The 20,848-nt window shown below is 41.6% G+C and overlaps 1 protein-coding gene across 1 annotated transcript; it reads left to right on the forward strand.

The window, feature by feature from the left end:
* Window positions 1-873: 873 nt before the first annotated feature.
* LOC108675908 lies at window positions 874-20,719 on the forward strand. Its single transcript, XM_047884736.1, is given in 13 exon segments — window positions 874-1,615; window positions 11,688-11,779; window positions 13,597-13,841; window positions 14,257-14,450; window positions 14,887-15,106; window positions 15,433-15,523; window positions 17,005-17,456; window positions 17,458-17,575; window positions 18,077-18,229; window positions 18,391-18,537; window positions 19,324-19,437; window positions 19,875-20,000; window positions 20,479-20,719. Coding segments are annotated over 13 exon segments (2,106 nt in total). The 5' UTR covers window positions 874-1,596; the 3' UTR covers window positions 20,614-20,719.
* Window positions 20,720-20,848: the final 129 nt, after the last annotated feature.

Genomic DNA, 20,848 nt, shown 5'->3' on the forward strand with positions numbered 1-20,848 from the left:
TAACTCGTTTTGAAGTAACGATGTTTGAAGTAGTGACTTCGTGGGTTCCAGTAATGTTCGAGCTGAGGCTACTTATTTCCCGACCTCCTAGCTTGTGTCTGCGAGGTGTCGAGACTCGAGGTTGACTTATCTTTCAGTCTTCGGTTACTCGAGATGTTTTCGCCCGGCTGTGCTTAAGGGGACAATATATTTAAATGTATATATATGCACACATGAGTGCAGGCGATTCTTGGAAATGATAGCGGGATCGTCCCGCCATTATTTCCAAGTACTACGTTGACCGTAAATAGTTTCGTATGACTATTGAGTTTAAATGGATTGAGAAATTCATATTGTATTAGAACATGAAAATAAGTTTTTTTTATACTGTTTCTACTTGATTAAATATGAAAATTTCGGCTTCTTTTGTTTGAAATATTTATTGCGAAATTTAGTGTTTCTTGACGTATTTTTGCCAGTTCTGAATTTGATCTCTTTGATTAGTTGCAGTTCTCTTGGCGGCTCTTCACGCTTAGAACCGACAAGTGAACCGCATTCATTGCCTCATAATTCTTGATTTTAGATGCCGGTAAGAATAATCACTGATATAATATGATTATGACAAGCATTTAGTTTCTGATTATCTTCATTCGTAATAAAAATATGAGGTGTCCTTTGAAATATTAGTCGGGGTTTGCCTGTAGCCGGTAGGCTACGATCCGCAGATGTGCCATTATTATAGCCTCATCGTACTTCATTGGGTTTCTTTGCCAGTATTTTTAAGTGATCTCTGAAGGTAACATTTCGGTTAACACTTTTAATATCTTGTGAAATAATTTTTTACACGAAATAATCATATCATTCTCATTTGTTCAGAAAAGTAACAGAAATCATTAAATATAGTATGAATTCGCAGAGTTAGTAGGAGCTCGCACTTAGAACTAACGGCCGGGGTAGAAAGGTGTAGCATTTTATCACTGAAATTTAAACCAGCATTGGGCGAGGAGTGGCATTAAAGTGATAAATTTATTTAGTCATGTTTGGACCACGCCTCTCTATTAACGGTTACTGTTGTACGTGTAACGCAAAACATCAGTTAATGGTTTGATCAGCAGGTGTCGTACACTCGAGTTAACGGTATCATCAGCACGCACATTCAAGTTGCTAGTAAGACGCAACGCTCTAACTCAAGTTGCTGGCAGGACGCAACGCTCTAACTCAAGTTGCTAGTAAGACGCAGCACTCTAACTCAAGTTGCTGGCAGATCGCAACACTCTAACTCAAGTTGCTGGCAGGACGCAACACTCTAACTCAAGTTGCTAGTTAGACGCAACACTCTAACTCAAGTTGCTATTTAAGCGCAACACTCTAACTCAAGTTGCTAGTTAAGCGCAACACTCTAACTCAAGTTGCTAGTTAAGCGCAACACTCTAACTCAAGTTGCTAGTTAAGCACAACACTCTAACTTAAGTTGCTGGCAGGACGCAACACTCTAACTCAAGTTCCTGATCGTAAAGACACGCACAACTGCAGAGATGAAGTAGCAAGTCCCGATATGTTACGGGACCCGAGCGAGGATCGCGTCTCAGCAGCTGAGCGCAGGGGCGACCAGGCGACATGAGCTCGTCCTCTTCAGGTCAGTTATTTTCCAAGATTTTTTATGTGTAGAGTTATGGAATTTCTCATTTTTTAAAGTGTTTTTTATTATAAAACCATAATATATTTTTACTTTGTCATTGTAATTTTTTTCCGTGTACGAGATAGGAACATAAAATTTTATGCAACTGTTGGATTATTCGACGTTACGTCAAGCTATGCATTAGAAATCTAAGCTTGAACACAATTTTATCTTAATAAGCATAAAGGTTATCAAATTCCCGAACAAATGAAGCACCTAAAAATTTTCTAGCCCCATCTAGGATTATAAAAACGAAACGGATTAAAGTGGCATAAGTGTTTGAAAAGTAAATATAGGTGAAATCAGCAGAACTTTTCTGTATGTGGAGGTGAAATTAGTGTTTAAGAACTGTATGTGAAAGTAGCAGAAGTATGCAGAAGCTTTCAAGCACTGCATGTGGCAGTGGCAGAAGCTCTCAAGCACTGCATGTGGCAGTGGCAGAAGTATTCGAATATTACATGGGCATTGTAAGGATTTATGGCACTTAACATATGAAGTTGCATGGCCGAAGTATTGAAACTCTGGCAGTGCTCGCTGAGCTCTGTCAATGGCACAGAAGAACCAATTGCCCAACATTATGTTGCGAGATAGAGTATAAGTACAAAATCAGGGTAGCCAGGTGTTTCGAAATTGCGTATAAATTAAATTGATTTTTGATTCATTGAAAAAAATGTTTGTGACTACTAATCATTACAGATTCTACGAGGAAGACTTCTACAATTTTTCAGTAATGAGCTGTGTTGAATTCATTAAAGCTTTTAATTCGGACGTGTTGCATTTATGGGTACTGGTGTCGCATTCGGCATTCCTAACCACACAACACGAATACGAGTACTTCACCAACGACCTCATGAAAAATTTACAAAAGACACTCATCCAACGACCACTTTACGAAAAAACAATCCCCAAAGACCACTGCACCAAAGACTACCGTCCCAAAGACTACTGCCCCAAATACCACTGCCCCAAAGAACATTGCCCCAAAGACCACTGCCCCAAAGACCAAAGACAACTGCTCCAAAGACCACTGCCGTAAAGCCCGCTGCACCAATGACCACTGCCCCAAAAACCACTGTCCCAAAGACCAGTGCCCCAAAGACCACTGCCCCAAAGACCACTGCCCCAGAGACCACTGCCCCAAAGACCACTGCCCGAAAGACCACTGCCCCAAAGACCACTGCCCCAAAGAGCAATGCCTCAAAGGCCAATGCCCCAAAGATCACTGCCCCTAAGACCACTGCCGCAAAGACGCATCAAAGACCACTGCCTAAGACCACAGCGTACGCACCAAAGACCACTGCCCCAAAGACCACTGCCCCAAAGATCACTGTCCAAAGACCACTGTCCAAAGACCACTGCTCCAAGACCACTGCCCCAAAGATCACTGCACCAAAGACCACTGCCCCAAAGACAAATTCCCCAAAAGCCAGTGCCCCGAAGACTACTGCCCCAAAGACCACTGCCCCAAAGACCACTGCCCCAAAGACCACTGCCCCAAAGACCACTGCCCCAAAAACTACTGCCCCAAAGACCACTGCCCCAAAGACCACTGCCCCAAAAACCCCTGCCCCAAAGACCACCGCCCCAAAGATCACTGCCACAAAGATCACTGCCACAAAGACCACTGCCCCAAAGACCACTGCCCCAAAGACCACTGCCCCAAAGACCACTCCCACCACAACAGGACAAATGTACCCTACCCGCAACACCGGAAGCACGCGCTGCTGCTGTCGCTGAGCGCTCCCGAAATGGCAGGAGCTTGTCGGCGCGCCAGGATTTATAGAAGCCAAGTCTGGCACTGCCGTTGTTTTGGGACTGTTTTGCTCAGGCGCATTTGCATTACAATACATTGACGATGAATCGTCGTAAGCTGATACCCTGGCGCGTCCTGATACCCTCTGATACCCTGGCGTGGCTGGGCCAACAAACCTGTGCTGGAGTTAGCTCTCTCTATCCAAATATTGGAGTGACCTTGATCGGGAAATCTATCTTTACATATCAGAACACTTAGCTTGACTTGTTTTGCTGCATTCTCGGTTTTATGTGGCTTAAGAAATCTTTTGCAAGCAAAATACCTTTTTGTATAGCAATAAATAAAATATACACTAATGTATAATACGAACTAACATCTAAAACAATCTTCGTTTGTTTTACCTAATAACTGTCGTTGATTTCAAGATTCCGGCCATGCACTTCAGCTTTCGAGGAACTTACAAGTTTTATCGTGCAATACTTTATCGACGACTGACGGTTGTTTTCATCTTTTTCTTCTCATCAACATTTTTTTAATTAGTTAATTATTCGACTAATTTCATTCTTTTTATTTAACTTAATCACTTGATTAGTTAAACCATGGCTTGTGGCTTAATAAAAATTATTATTTTTTGTTAAACTGTGATGCAGGCTTGGTTAATTTAGGCATGCTGGCAAGGTTTAACTATTTAGTTAAATTATACCTGGGTGCTGGCATGGTTAAACCAATAGCTAAACCATGGTTGCAGGACAATATTGTGCACGACCATCACAATTCAATGTTCAGGACTTCCCTGTTGATATAATTCCAAGCGAAGCTGCTAATCTTGCGGGGCCCAACAACCAGAATAATTACCGAGAGTTTACGATGTCGATGAACTTCTTCAGTTTAGTTGTCTTTCAAGGGCTCATTGTACTACGTCTCAAATATAGCTTAGTAAATCGTACGTTTACTTGTCGTTGTTAAGTTGTTTGAATAGAGCTTTCTTTACTAAGTAAGTAATTAAGTACTATGTAATTACTAAGTAAGTAATTACTTTGTTTACTAAGTAAGTAATTACTTTGTTTACTAAGTAAGTAATTTAATTATTGTGCCTATAATGAGACTGCGACGACGCATAGGGAAATTTCATCGCTACCTAAGTAGTGATCCAGGCAACTAAACCCGTTGAATTTCAGTGCCTGAAAATTTTTACCGCATTCCTAAGGAGAACGAGCTATAGTAAAGGAACAATGTGAGCTAAATTTTTAATACTTAATCAATGTTTTTTCTTTTAACTATGTATATACTTTGTTTTCTGACCCATGCTTGGCAATGGAGGTATAGGACGCATTTCAGGAGATACTACATGACTCAAGAGCTAGAGTTAAAAGCACAAAATTAAAGAGGAAATGAGAAGAATCAAAATTAAACTAACTTAAAGCAAAGTTGCTGAGCAGAGAAGTCTTAAAGGGAAAGATAGAATCTAAAAGGATTGATATATTAATAACAAGAAACATGCTCAGCATTCACATTTCAGGTTATTCTGGAGGAGTTATACGCTATCTTGCATACAGTAACAAGCATGTATTGACAATGGGCTACACTTACCACCATTAAATGCCCTGTACACTTCAAGCACGAAGAGTTCTCTGCATGTTGCAAACATTTGGATTCAGGCATACCAACGCGACTGAGCTAAAATATGATTACTTTTATACTCGCGGTGTCTGCGATGTCATATATCTCGCAATAATGTGATAAATGAAGAAATAAATTTACTTAACTTGAATGAGAGGCCGTGGACTTCTGTCACCAGGCGCTGTCTCAAGTTGATGAGAATTGTTGGCATCGCCACGATTTGACTATGTCATAACAAAATCGACCAATTCATCACGACTTGATTCATGTCATCACGCAATCTAGCAATTCATTACCCCCTCACTAAATCACAAGCCATTATCATTGATATAAAAGATTAAGCATGAATTCAAATCATCATGAGGAGTAATTTTATCTTATTTTTTACAACACTTCTCTTTAACTTCACTTCTTGTTTGTCTGTCTGTCTGTCTGTCTGTCTGCTACAAATCTTGTAATCAAAATTTAATACACGTCTACTTATCCTATCGATCTGAAATTTGGCACACTTGTGTAAAGTTGGAGACAATGCATGAATCAAATGTCAAAATAAAAGATTTTAAAATAAAAAAAAAAATTTTTTTCAAGTTTAAAAAATTGAAAAAATAATTTTGTCAGCTACAAATCTTATAACTGATATCTGACACACTTTTACCTGTCTGATTGATCTGAAATTTTGCACACTTGTGTGAAGTCAGAGGCAATGCATGAATCAATTAATAGAATAAATAATTTTGAAAAAANTAACTGCATGCAGTCAGTTGGTGACTAACTGCATGCAGTCAGTTGGTGCAGCTGTAGTCTGTTGCAAGCAGTAACGGGCTCAGCTGCCAAGCACACGGAATGAGCACAGCTGGCACCTTGCCACCTGCCGCACAAATAGCGCCAGGTGGTGAAACATTCCCAGACCCTTGCACCGGCTGCTGCTTCACTGCGGCCATCTGTTTGAGTCAAGTGTTAGTTCTTTTTGTTAGTCAAAAAGTTTCATTTGATAGCAGATTTTTTTATGTAAAATAATATGTTGCTGTTATTTGTTACCTCTGCACCTAATTTTTTAGAGGTTATTTACTTTATCATTGCGTGTAAAAATTTCGCAACAGACGTTTAAATTTTTTTTCGTGCGCTTTCAAATTGATAACTCGACTTTTGTTGAAAAACGAGAATTGTAACGAAAGAACATTAATATAATGTATAAATATTGTACAAATTAATTTATCGTGCAAAGAAGACCGTTTATTTATTAATTTTCATAGGTGAAGCCTCTAAAAAATGATGCATGAACGTGTAGTTTCATTTTTACGAGTTCAATTTCATGACAAGTCACACCGAAATGAAATCGTACCAAATGATTGCGAGGACGAAGGAGCCTGGAGTGGACTGATGACTTACGTAACTTGACTGCTTAAAACATACGACACGCACTTGCTTAACTGGCTCTACGTGGGCAAAACCCGACAAAACTGTACTATATTGAGCCAACATGAACACTTTGAGAGACTTGTTACCATTTTGTACAAATCAGTCGCAAACAACATCGAAAATTTTCATCATTACCTCCACAAAGCAAACGCGCGCTTCCTGCTGTTCATTTTGATTCCTAAACGTTTTTTTTTCATTATAAATTGAAAAAGTTTTATGGGAATGTTTACCGAGAAACTAATTATTTGAAAATTTTATAATAATTTATAATATTATAAAATTTTATAATATTTTTTATATCACCGTATAAATCTTCAGATAAACAAGATAAAAATTCAAGTTAAAATATCCAATTGCACTGTAATATATAATAATGTTAATAATATCGTCGTGAAACAAGAATGACTGCGAATGAAATTTTTATTGATCAGCTGACAAATTAGGCAAAGACATTTTTTTAGAACGTAAGAATTGTCTTATGTTATATGAACAAATTTTTTTCTAATATTTTTTCAAATCCTCTTGAAATGTATGCATACAAATAATCAAAACTCTCAAATAAGCATTGAGGACAAAATTCCTGTTCGTAATAAAAAAAATACTGATTCCTATCCTTGTTGGAATTTGATGCCAAGATTCCGGGCCTTGCTCGTGTTTTTTCAGATCAGTTTTCTCTTTTTTTAATCAAGACTTTCTGGATCCTCAAGGTCGACAGCCATGTTCGTAGGTGCTGAAATTCTTGGAATTTCAGAGAAAAAATTCTTGAAAAAGTGATCGGTATTCTTAGCAAAAATGAGCTGGCGTGAGCAAGATTCCCCGGAATTCTATTAAAATGTATTATTAGGAGATCAAACTTATATATTTTAGGAAATTTAATAGACGATCAAATTCCCCTAGCGTACAAAAATCTATAGAAATTTTTCCAAGCGTACAAAAATCGAGAAAAATCGTTTATAAAATACTAATCTCACAAGGAAATTTCGAATTAATAATTTGCTTTGCTAGTGCAAATTCGTCGTGATTGAGAACACCACATAAACCTTGGCAGATTAATTAAAAGGAAGACAAGCAAACGGTTCACGTTAATGCCAACGATTGCCTTATACATGCGTTCACAAACAAAATGAATGTGAATTTTTTCACTTTCTTCAATAATACGAACAATATAAGAAATACCAATTGAGCAACCAAAGAAAATTTAATAAATAGATTGATTCTATTAAATTCCTTTGGTATTCACTCAATAAAAATAAAAATGTATTTACTTACTTTATTGCACGTCATGCGTGCGTTCCTATCATTATTGATACATTCATTTCATTATTTTGAAATGAAATATATGGGTATTTTTTCATTATTTTAAACATATTTTATTTATTATTTAAACATTTATTTTATCCAAAAATACAAGTAAGTTACTTTATTTGTTGTTGCTTGGGAGTCGTGATTCATCTGAGGTCCTTCAGAACATCGTAATGCCGCAACCTCGCCTTGCTGCATCCTGATCAGAATTTTACAATAGCTACCCACAGTTTGGTTATTGTGTGTGCAGTCAAAGCCCATAAATATACTAGCAGAGCGTTGTCAGTCTTAGGGCCAATATGTACACTAGATGGTGTTTTTCATTCCTTATATTCTTGTATGCATTACAAATTAACCTGCCGGGCATCAAGTCAACTGTGCCGGTAAACTCAGCTTACAGCAATTTGTACATCAATAATCACGTCTATTAGTGTTATAGTAACCTCAACGTTTTCGGTGATAATGAGAGCGATAGTTGATAAATTCATCAATTTAAGCCACATTAATCGGAGTGTAATGTAGTGTTATTTTTCTTTCCACCTAATACACCTTTAAATGCCTTAACACCTGCTAATCCCCATTGATCCATTAATTTTACCCTTCCCAACTTCTACAACTTCCAAATCCCGCTTTTTTATACCATGGATTCTATTCCTCTAATCCTCCTCCTTTACTCGCCTCCTTCTCACCTTACCATAACCTCTTCAATCCACACCTTTTTTCCCTTACCATTCCTCCCAAAACTCAAATTCCCTATTATTCGTCATTAACTCTTATGACTTTTTTGTTCCCTTCTACCTTCCCTTCTGCCTCATCATCCCCCCTCTTCCACTCTCCTCTACGCCGCCCCCAATCGTAGTACTCTAGCCTTTGCATTCTTCCCCTCAACCCAATCCACCCCAGCCCGAACCCCTACCCCACCAACCTCCATTCCTGCGCGTCTGGAAACCCTACCACCCACCTCCCTCCTCCCCATTCTTGTCATACCACCGCCAGCCTCAGACATACCGCCGGTGTTGCCTCACCTCTACCCCATTTCCACACATCCACCTTCCTTCTAGAGCCTTCTAGAATTCGTAATTTTTATAGCCTCATCTACATAGCTCTTTCATAACCATCTTTATCTAGTAACCCGATCCAAATCCCCAGGCCAATCCCTCCTTCCCAACCCATATTACAACCCTACTCCCTCATATTCACCCTCACTCACCCAACTCTCACGTCTCAATCCATCCTCCAGCTCTTTCCTTATACAACCTCCCGACCTCACGTTCTTCTAGATGCTTCTCTCCTAAATTCTTTTCATTCCCACCGTCCTCCCACACACAACTCTTTAACCCACATCTTCATCACCCAATGTACCCTCACTCCTCCAGCTCGCTTGAATCATATTCCCAATTCACCCGCATCCCCCCAAAGCATCCCAAGTACTTTTTTTTCCTTCACCCATCCCTCTCAAAGCCACATCCATTCCTCACTTCATACCCATCTTCATCCCACCCACACACATGCTTCATTAGCATACCAATGCCAATCCTCATATATTTCCTCGCACTCTTTATATCCTACTTTCCATCTCTACCTTTCCTTATTCGAATGTGGCATCAAAGCCATCTCTCCACACCATTTATTAATCTCCAATCACCCCGCATATCTCCCTCAACATCTCCCTCAGCACATTTTCCTCAACATCTCTCTCAGCATATTTTCCTCAACATATCCCCCGAAAATTTCCCTTAACAATCCCCCAGCAATTCTTCCCAACAATCCACCAGCACTCATCGCTAAACATTTCCCCAGCACATCTCCCCATCATTTCTTTAAATACTCGCCGAATTCCTCTCTTATTCCTACTGTCTCCCAGTTTATATCATTGATCCCAGGTGCTACCTCCTCCATCCCTCCCACCTCCTTCCCCCTCCAACAAGTGAGTCATATGACCCAAATGAGGCCACCGCAGGGGTCAAGCGTTCTCGTGAGGCCACTGAGAAGGTCAAACGCCCCGTGGGTCCAACGCGCGGGCCGCGACCCTACTCAGGAGGTCGCGCGTTCTAGAGAGGCCATTGAGGGGGCCGCGGGTCAGCCGAGTTTTCCCGTGGGGCAACTGCAAGGGTCGGACATTTTTGTGGGGCCACTGAGTCGTGTGTCCTCGTGAGGCCACTGGAGGTGTCGCAAGTACCTGTGGGGCTCAGGGTTGGAGGGAGCAACGCTGTACTTTCGCTTGTGCGTCCTTACAGTAGAACAGCAGAGCGTCATTCGCCTTACTTACTATGCAGCACAGCACTTTACCGTACTGCACCGCACTTCACCGTACTGCACCGCACTTCACCGTACTGCACCGAGCAGCACAGCACTGCACCGCACTTCACCGTACTGCACCGGGCAGCACAGCACTGCACCACTTCACCACATTGCACCGTACGGAACATTTCTTCACTTTGCATCCCCGTGCAGCGCTTCGAGCACCGTCTTTAACAGTGAATATGAATATAATTTTTTGTGCAGCACCGCACACCACAGCAATTGCTGCACAGCAATTTGCTATGCAGCACCGTTGGACTATTAAGTAGTTGTGCCTCTTCTTTTCATGGAAAGACCCGGGTGTAATTTTCAATTTTGTTATTCTCACTTACATTCAGTATCTGTTTGTTGTCTCACTAGCTGCTTTGTTTACAAAGTTGTCGAGTAGTCTTGCTGTGGATATTACTCAATGCAATGTATTTCTTGATTAAACATTTGTGAAAAACAAAAACAATTTCGGAAACCCAGAAACTGCGACAAGAAGCGTTCCGGTGCAGTGCTGAGCACAGCTGTGGTCCTTGCATATAACGGGCTTGCCAGATGGTTCTTTACAAGCTAAATTTAGCAATTAGAACTTTGTTTCAAATTGTTTAGCAGGACAAAGCGGTATTTTTTTGTGTAAAATTTACCATTCTAAATTTACAAAATTAAATTTAGACAATGAAAATAAAGTCCAAAGAAGTGCGTGATTATTCGAAAATTAGAGGTGAAAATAAATGCAAGAACCTTCAACGATCAGTTATTATCGTGTACTCTTTTTGAGTCGGCGAAGAAAATAACTCTTGATTTCATAAAAAATATTGGAAGTTATTTTCAGGATTAAGGATACATTGTTAAATTGAATTGATTTTCGAGCTCATTGCTGCAAGCAAAAAAAATTTACAGCGTAAAATACGAAATTTATTGCAAGAATTCAACCAAACGTTGGCTGCGGAACCATCTGAATTTACAGGATCACTCAATCCACGTCAACGTCAATCTGACGTGTAAAGTGCATTGCAACACGTACAGTCTTACAGCCTTACATTTGCATTTTTGAACCCTTATTAATTATCCCTGAATAAGGAAATGAACCTTTGATTCAGGAATAATGTACTCTGATTGATTATTCGAATAAAAATTAATGTTTTCTGATGTAATTTCAATAGATTATGCTTCCTGATTTCCATTCAAACGATTAAGGATAAATATAAGGAATTTATCTTTTTAAGATAAATTTTCAAATAATTTCATTTAATCATTTATTATGATTGATTAAGAGTATTGGCCAGAGAGATTTAATTACTGCTCCAGCTGCACAACTTTCATGTTTTTATGACATGGAGCCTGTCTCTTAATTTGAGCATTTTTCGGAGATTTACCCACTGATATTACCTGCCTGTTGCCCTGGTGTTTGTCCCTCCCAGCTAAATATCTTAATTCTTGCCTTAATACTAATACTTGGTACCCGAATGCTTGGTACCTCATAAAAACATACGACACGCAACCTACCTACCCAACCTACCCAACCTGTTTTCCCACAAGAAGATCCAATTTGTTATCATCTTATTGAAAGTTGTAATTTATGCTCTCATTGTATCTGTATAATAATCTCCTATCACAAGATAACAATTAAACCACATGAATCTTGTACAGGTGGGGCAGCGGGGGGCTACGAGGTGCACAAGCAAGGATGGCTCAAGCGTCTTCCCCCAAACGAGAGGAAGCTCATCTCCCCATTTTCAAGGGTGAGTGAATCAATCCTCGCTATTCTCATACCGGGTAGGCTTCCCGCGCAGTTCCCCTCGTAACTTAACCCTTTTTGTACTGAAGAGAACCTCTTGGTCCCAGACTTTGATATACCAATAACATCGACGACTGCTAAATGTATCCGTTGGCAAAGGGTTAACCCTCTACCGCCGTATATGTCACTCTCCGGGAACATAACTTCCAATTAAATTATAGGTAAACTATTGAGTATAGCAACTTGAGGACGTTTGTACGCAACAGATAAAATTTTAAAGTTGTCGTACGTGGCGGCAACAATCAGTGCAAGTCATTTTGCGCTCACTAGTAAGGTATCCTTTTCGGGAAGTAGGCTCGTGACAATATTGCTCCGGTTACTCTTGTCAGGCGGTAGAGGGTTAAATCCATGAAACCAGACACCCTGCACTAACTAGTCGTTATCACACTAGTCGTCCCATACCAGCCAGATCTTCACTTACTAGTCGTCATCGTCCACACTATTGGCATCTCTGTATGAGAAATTCCCATACTAACTAGTAGCCCAGTTTACCAACTACATTTATTATAAATATTTGATCAACCGTTCACTAGCCGCAATTACGTCGTAAAGTATTTGCTTCTCGATTTTAAGGTTTCCTTGTTAAAATTGTTGAGGTAAAGAATTTGTGAAGAATTACGTTTTATGCACGTTACTTCTTGGCTATTTTCATTGGATGTTTTTGTAGCATATTTTTAGGCATTTGTAATTTTTTTACTTTAATGTGTTAATTTCTTCTTTTTCGTTGTTCTCCATTATTCCACAATAAAAAATAATTTTCTAAAAACAATCATTGTTTTCCATTACTACCCGAAAATTTGCGGAATTGCACTCACTTTTGTATCTAACTGATCGGACATGAGTTTGTACTTATTAATGGGGAAAATCAAACCATGTAAGATTCATTTCACTCAATACGCAGTAATTTTAATATTTTTCTAATTAGACACGTCAGCACAAATAATGTCATAATTTCAACTAATAATTTATTAACGCAGCAATTTCTTCACTCCAACAAGTTTTAGATGAAGCCAATACGTAGCTCGTGAGGTTGACGGCCATCTAATGTTTGCTTCCTTATATCTTTCGATTCGCCTTTGGAACTTCTCGCTCCCAAACCACTAGGTACGAATAGCATTGACGACGGTAAATGGATCGTAGACAAAAGGGTTAAGCTGTGCAACAGGAATTAAAAACGCAATCGAAAAAGCATGAAAATAATTAAATAAACAATTTAAAAACCCTGGGGAAACAAAAACCATGGGGGGGAAATGAGTGCAAAGAAAACGCCAAGTTTCCTTTTGAGAGGAAGTGGCGTAGGCAGGTCTTCGCTGGGGCAAAGTTGACTACCGATACTCCGTTGTTGTTGATCCCCTATACTGTACACATTAACTACACTTACTTTCTTCTTTCTAACTCTCGTTTTTTTCTAAAAGCATACTACCGTTACCATTTTTCTTCTCATCTAATTTCTCTAACTCTCCTTTACCATCAAAGCCCTGCAAGTCAGAGAAGCTGTGAGCTGTGGATGACCCTTTGTCGTCATTCCATCCTTACCCTCCGTTTATCCAATAGCCCTGAAAGTCAGAAAAAAATGTGGGTGATCCCATATCGCCATTCCTTCCTAACCCTCCGTTTGTCCAACAACCCTGCAAGTCGGAGAATCTGTGGATGACCCTTTATCGCCATTCTTTCCCAACCCTCCGTTTATCCAAAAGCCCTACAAGTCGGAGATGTGGCTGATCCCATGTCGTCATTCTTCCTAATCCGTTTATCCAACAGCCCTGCAAGTCAGAGAAGCTGTGGGTGATCTTCTGCGTGCATGGAGGAGGCGAGCACGGAGGAGGGGAGCCGTGGCTCGAGTTCTACGAGAACCGGCGCTCTGCCTTCAGCCACCGGCCTCCATCTCGTCTTTCTCTCCACCGCTGCCTCCACGTCTCCCCTTCCATCCGCTTCACCCAAGACAACGAACACGTGCTGGCGGTCACACTCGAGGGGGAGCACGTGCGGCTGGCGTTGCAGAGTAGGTGAGTGGACATGACCGTCTGCAGACTACGCGTCATATACGACTGTCGACTAATACGTCGACCTGTAGGCACGTCAGACAGGTGTGTTGGCACCTCAGACAGGTGGGTGAGCACTTCAGGAAGGTGGGTGGGCACGCTAGGCAGAGGTGTAGGCACCTCAGGCAGGAGCCCCTCAATAATCTAATTCCCCATTTAGTGAAGAACTATTATCTTCCCATCAATTTCTCAATAAATGAACACCCTCTTAACCTGAGGAAATTAACACCCTCTTAAACTGAAGAAATGAACATCCTTTTATCACCCTCGATAATAGAATATCTCGTAGCGACCAATTTTGTCTGCCCCAACCATTGTCTTATACACATGGGGAATACCTCGACATGAATCATGGGGAATGACCTCTCCGCTTCCACAGGGAGCTGATGATGGAGTGGTTGGACACCCTGCGCAGCAAGCTGAGGGAGCTGGGGATTCTGACTCCCCGTGACAACCTCTACAGCAAGGAACCCGAAGGCTTCCTCAGGTCTCCACTACTCAGGAACCCCAACTCCCCACTGCCCCCTACCCCCGCCTTCCTCTTCCCTCCGCCCCAGGGGATGGAGTTCAGGGGTGAGTCAGGAATAATGTGCAACCCAATTCCGTTTGAAAAAATGTCTCTCATGCTACTCTAACTTTTCATCGGCATTCTGTTCGTTGGGTAAAGATTCTGTACGGATATATGATTGAATCGCGTATATTTTAGACGTTTATATGATTTAGTCGCTTATATTTTAGACGTTTATATGATTCAATCGCTTATATTCTCAGCTTTAAGCCTTTCGAATATTTCCTCTCTTCTTAGGCTCCTCAAAAATCAAATCCAAATTTCACTGAAATATCAATGTGCAATTAAATTACAACTTTTTTTAATTTTGAGCCGTCCGAAATTTAGTTTTATAATCACATCGTTGGAACATTAATCTTGACTGCAATGACCTTGTCGGGAAAATGTTGGGCTTGCACTGTATCTTTCCTCCCCAGTTTACCTTCCTCCTCAACATTGCAGAGGATGTGTCAGTGAGCAGCGTGGGGACGAGCAGCCGACATGGGGGAAGCCCAGCCCCCAGCCTCACTCCATCCACACTCTCCTGTCCATCCACCATTCTTCCCCCCTCCATCCTCTCCTCCCCTCCCCCCGGTCACTCGTCCCCCCACACCTCCCCCGACGTCTTCGTCAACGCCTCCTCCGTTGTTTCGTACGTCCGCCACCACGACGCCACAACTAGGTACGTCAATACATAATAATAATAATAATAGTAATGATAATAATGATAATAATGCATCACAATATTGCTGGCAGTGATGACGCATAATGTAGTTTTCAATCTAATGGCCCCTGTTGTGGATAAATGTCTTTCTTTATGAGTCAATATATTTGGTTAAAGTTACTACCCTCTTCCGTATAATGCTGTCTCTGCCGTCTACATTAGAGAAAATCACATTTGCCAATTTATTCGTATCTTTGAAGTTCGTTGATAGGTTTTCATCATGTACTTATTATAATTGCGATGATAATTCAATAAAACTATATGATTTGATTTTTATCACAAAGGAGGTCGTCATCCTTCCGTACGTCGCTGCCGAGCTCCCCGAACACCCCCGCACCTCCGGTGTCATTCGTCCGCTCTCCCCAGGGGCCTCAGGTACGGTTGAAATTACCCCAGGTAATAGGAAAAAATTCAATATTCAAGGTGTGGAAATTACCCCAGATAATGGGGGGAAAATTTCCTGATTCAAGGGAAACTACTCTAGATAGTATGGACTGCAGTAACCAAAATATTTATATGACATTGGATATTTTAATACCTTAGCTTTAGAAAAGTTACCCTCGATTTGATGGAGTGTTACCTTAGCTTTGATTTTTGTTCTTCGGACCTGGGATGAAGTTAGCTCCCATTCAGGGAAAACTTATTCGGGCAATAAGATTCATTCCAGGCAGGCATAAGGGAAAAATCACTCAGAGTGTGGCGTGGTTTTTCATTTTGAAGCGTGTGGTCTTTGTTAGGAATAGGAATTCTGTTGTTGCACGGATACTAGTTGCTTTTTTGGAGATATCTTTTGTTGCACGGATGTTCCTTGATTTGTTGAAGATATCTGTTGTTGCACGGATGTTCCTTGATTTGTTGAAGATATCTATTGTTGCACGGATTTTCAGGCAGAGTGCTTTTCAGCTGGGCAATGAATGATCAGTAATTGGCGAGAGCTAATTAGCTCAGGACGACCGCTGTTCATTTCTTTACCCGCTTCTCGTTGAGCTTTTTTTCCTTCGTCAGTGACCACAAGAGATCTGGTGCCGTGCTAGCTTAGTAAATTATGACGTCTGTTTCCCCTCATTCTTTCAAGAATTTTTCGCCATTGACGATGAAAGTCGCACCTGTTTCGATAATTTTCAAATTTTCTTCCATCATCATAAGTCACTGAGATCTCTACGCTGGACTTTACCTGGTTACCACAGGACAGTTTGCATCTTATATCTTTTTATCCTTTTGAGAAATTGAGTAGATTAATCTCGGGTGTCGGCAACACTCCGCACCTTTTCACCCTTTACACTTGGCCCCGAAAAATCCCGTCACGATTCCTCAGCAAACCTGCTTCACTCAAATTTGTCGCAATCCTCATCGCCATCATATTTGGTATGAATCGCTCACTTCGAAACCATGAATTCCTACCCTTGCCTCCGCCTTTCCTCAGCCTCAATACCCTCTCCACGAGTCTTACCCTAGCCTTCACCTCCCTTCAACCACGTACGTGTCTTACCCTCGTCTCCACCGCCCCTCAATACTCGCCCCAAGCGTCCTACCCTCGATTTCACCTCCCTTCAACCCCGTACGTTTTTTACCCTCGTCTCCACCCCCCTTCAATACCCGCCCCAAGCGTCCTACTCTCGATTTCACCTCCCTTCAACCCCGTACGTGTCTTACCCTCGTCTCCACCTCTCCTCAATACCCGCCCCAAGTGTCCTACCCTCGCTGTCACCTCCCTTCAACCCCGTACGTGTCTTACCCTCGTCTCCACCTCTCCTCAATACCCGCCCCAACCGTCCTACCCTCGATTTCACCTCCCTTCAACCCCGTACGTGTCTTACCCTCTTCTCCACCTCCTCTCAAAACCCTCTCCGCTCCAGGCGTCTCCTCGCGACCACGTGACGGTGATCAGCGTCGCGGGCAGCAGCGGCGACGTGTTCAGCTTCGACGACGTGGCGGCGGTGCTGGAGAGCAGCGGCGGGGTAGCGTCGGCGCAGCTCTACGGCGACGAGGACGACGATGTGGGCGACGCTCACCTCAGGATCGGCAACTCTCTCGGCGCCGGCGGTTTTTCGGCTGTCGGCTGTCGGCCGCCGCTGCCACAAAGACGGGATGTGGCCGCTGGTTTGGCCGCCATAGGTGGACATTCCTCGATGACTCAACATTCCTCTGGAGATGTTGGAACTTCCTGGGAAGTGACGTCATGTAACCAGTGGACGGTGGACGCAACTAACGGTAACGACAACAGCAGCCACTACAATGGCGGCCACAGCAGCGGAGCTTACGAACCACTTTTCCTGGCGTTTTCTGAGACAGCAGCGCCGCCCCCCACCACCCCAGCCCCCCAACACGGGGCTGCTCAGACGGCGGTCGGAGCACCGCCGGTCGGGGCGGCGGGAGCAGGCGAGACGAGCGGCGTCCGTTGGTCCGTCCATCGCTCCCCGCCAGCCCGTGAGTCATTTAATTATATTACCTGCTTTAAAATTCAAACATAATGAATCATGTTTTTTAAATCCAACATATTTTCTGTTGCGTCAGTAATGCTCTAGATTCTTAAATTATCCAATTACTACAAAAACTTTTTTTCTATATACGGACCTCTCCCAACGTAACTATATTATGTACAAGTATTTTCACTCTGGTCACATAAAGTCATCACTATTCTTCTATAAAATTAATCAAATAATTTCCATTTCAGTTCTTACCTCACAATATTTTTTATTCTTGATTACTTAAATTACTTGAAGCGAGTGAATTACTTAACCATGGGTTTGGTTTTAAAACCCCGAAAAACCCTTATTATATGGTTTTAAAATGGTAGTTATTACCGCCAGCCTCCCTGATTAATCTCCTTAGTTAACCGAAATTTCCCCCTCGATCCCCTGGTCCTATTCCTCCCAACCCCATACCTATTCCTCCCAACCCCACACCTATTCCTCCCAACCCCCACAGTTCCCCGTGAGCCCCGCGGGTCACGTGATGTCGCTGCGGGAGCAGCAGGTCGTGCGCCTGACGAAGGAGATCAGCCACGCCGCTGGCGTGCGCCTCACCCTCAGGAGGAAAGACTGCATCAACTCCATCGCCTTCGTCAACTGCTTCTCCCAGGTCTGGTCACGGGAAGGTATTCAGTCAAGTATTTATTGTAATTTGTTTATGTGCATTGTGTGTGCTGAAAAAACATTTCTATATACATATACAATTCAGGATTGATACACTGACACAATGGTAGATTAATGAAATTTATATCTGGAATTTATATCGTGCAGGTGTACGTGGCTGGGTGGAAGCAGCGAGAGCATCCATACCTGCACAACACATTCCACTTGGGGGACCGCCTTATTAGCGTGGGCGGCGTGCCGGTCTCTACGGCGGCTGAAGCCAACAGCCTCATCCGCTCTGACCCGACAGTGCTGGTGCTGTCATTAATATATCTCTTATTCATATACATATTTGTGTAAATTGAGTGTGAATACATTTGATACTTTGATTTGGTGTTGTGGTCAAAAGGCTACAAAACATCTCTGTTATTAAATACAGAGTTGCCCTAATTAATTTTGAAGAAAAATTTGTCTGCAATTTAAATGCGGAGTTTTATTTATTGATTTTAAATTAATATATATGGTAATTTATCCAGAGTCCTGCTCGTGGATTTTAGTAAACAAATATTTTCTTGAGATTGTTTTTTTAAAGTAATCTAGAATCGAGCGGTAGTCTTACCACGCCTTACAAGACACCACATCAATGCTTAATTATGAGTCAAATTTTTACCTAATTGATTTCATGTAGTTATTAATTAAATTTCTTTAATACTTCAAAAGGAGATTGTAACATGAACAATATGCTAGGGATTCCTGGACAGTTAAATAGCAAACTTCCGTGACTACTTTAAATTTTACCCTAGGAATTTCAATACATTTTACGCATTTACGAATCAGCGTTTTCTTCATTAACGTAAATTCACAGATAGATTTATTCATCTTCTGTGTTGTCGCATTCATCTATAATGAATTCGTTGGCCATGTATATAACAAAGATTTTTCGGGTTATGAATACATTCACACAACGATCATTCGCTACATTAATCCATTAGATCGCTAACCGGTTTTCTAGTTAATATTAGAAAGATTTTTAAATATACATTGTTATTAGTGGATATTATTTGTGATGAATTGCTTGATTTTTTGCCGGCGACAACGCAGCTGGAGTTCGTAGTTCGCCGCATCCCTTACGGCAAAGTCTTCGCCCTGAAGAGGGAAGAGGAAGGACAGCCCTTGGGCATCCTGAGGGAAGGCAACACGGCGGAGATAAGAGAGGTGGGCATCGTGAGGGGATGGTCAAAGAGAGGGTATCAGAGAGAGGGGCATGCTGAGGTGTGCAACACGGCGGAGATTAGAGAGGTGGGCATCGTGAGGGGATGGTCAATAAGAGGGGATCAGAGAGAGGGGAATGTTGAGGTGGGCAACACGGCGGAGATTAGAGAGGTGGGTATCATGAGGAGATGATCAAAGAGAGGGGATCAGAGAGAGATACTGAGATGTGCAATACAGTGGAGGTAGATATTGGAGAGGAAGCCTTACCGCGTGTGACTGCAACGAGGCTGTAGAAATAAATTGTATCACTATATTAATCGGTAAATTTCGAACCGGCTGTTGAGATTTTTGAACGCTAAATAATTTCGAATGTAATCCGTATTGCAAACCCTAACATATTATAAGTATTACAAGTTGTTTGTTACCTGGTGGCACTACAGGTGGTGCCGGGTGGGCTGGCGGCCTCTGAAGGGTTGTCACTGAAAGCCACCACGGTGGACGGCACTGGACTAACTTCCTGGGTCCTCACCGAGATCAACCATCGACCTCTCAACCTGTTCTTTAAGGTAAAAAATTTTTTCATTTCTCAGCTTTATTTATTAGACATTGGCGCCTTGGATTATCCAAAACACTGAGTATAGGAGCCTTTGAAAATCGATTGAATTTTGCATGCACCGCTGTAAGTAGAACGGATTCCTCAATCTCTTTTTAATTCAGCTTAAATAACTTCAAGTGACAGAAATTTACTTAAATTTAACACTAAACATGAGCATCGACTTCGTCAAAATAGGTAAAACCTTGTTAGCCACGACGAACTAATTTAGATCATCGACTCTGCAGTACTTTTTCGAATTATACACAATAAATTTGTTGAAGTTATATTGTTTTTCATCGAAGAAATTGAATAATTAAATTAGAAATCATTAGGATAACATTAACATGGCAAATAATATCGCGCAGTATGATCGGGACTTCAACATTAACATTATCGTGATTCATATATTATATTTCTACATATTTACAATTACTTGTAATCTTCCTCAGCATTCAGAGATCCATGACCGCCTCAACGCCGTCGGCCGCGACATCTCGATCCTCGTCCAGCCGCTGGACCTCGTCAGGGCGCTGAAGAAGCAGCTTAAGGCCATCAAGAACTACAAGGACTACATCGTCATGTGACGTGTGCTTAAAGCCATCAAGAATTACAAGGACTACATCGTCATGTGACGTGTGCTTAAGGCCATCAAGAACTACAAGGACTACATCGTCATGTGACGTGTGCTTATATTTTTATCGGTTTGAATCCTGCCGGGATTCAAATTTATACGGGCTTGAGTCGTTTTAACGCAAGAAAAGTTATTTTTCTTGTTTTAAGTTTGTGAAGGCATCGCTGTTTTAGGCAATCTGGAAAATG

This window comes from Hyalella azteca, unplaced genomic scaffold (assembly GCF_000764305.2).
Source record: "Hyalella azteca isolate HAZT.00-mixed unplaced genomic scaffold, Hazt_2.0.2 contig16069, whole genome shotgun sequence".
Lineage (NCBI taxonomy): Eukaryota > Metazoa > Arthropoda > Malacostraca > Amphipoda > Hyalellidae > Hyalella > Hyalella azteca.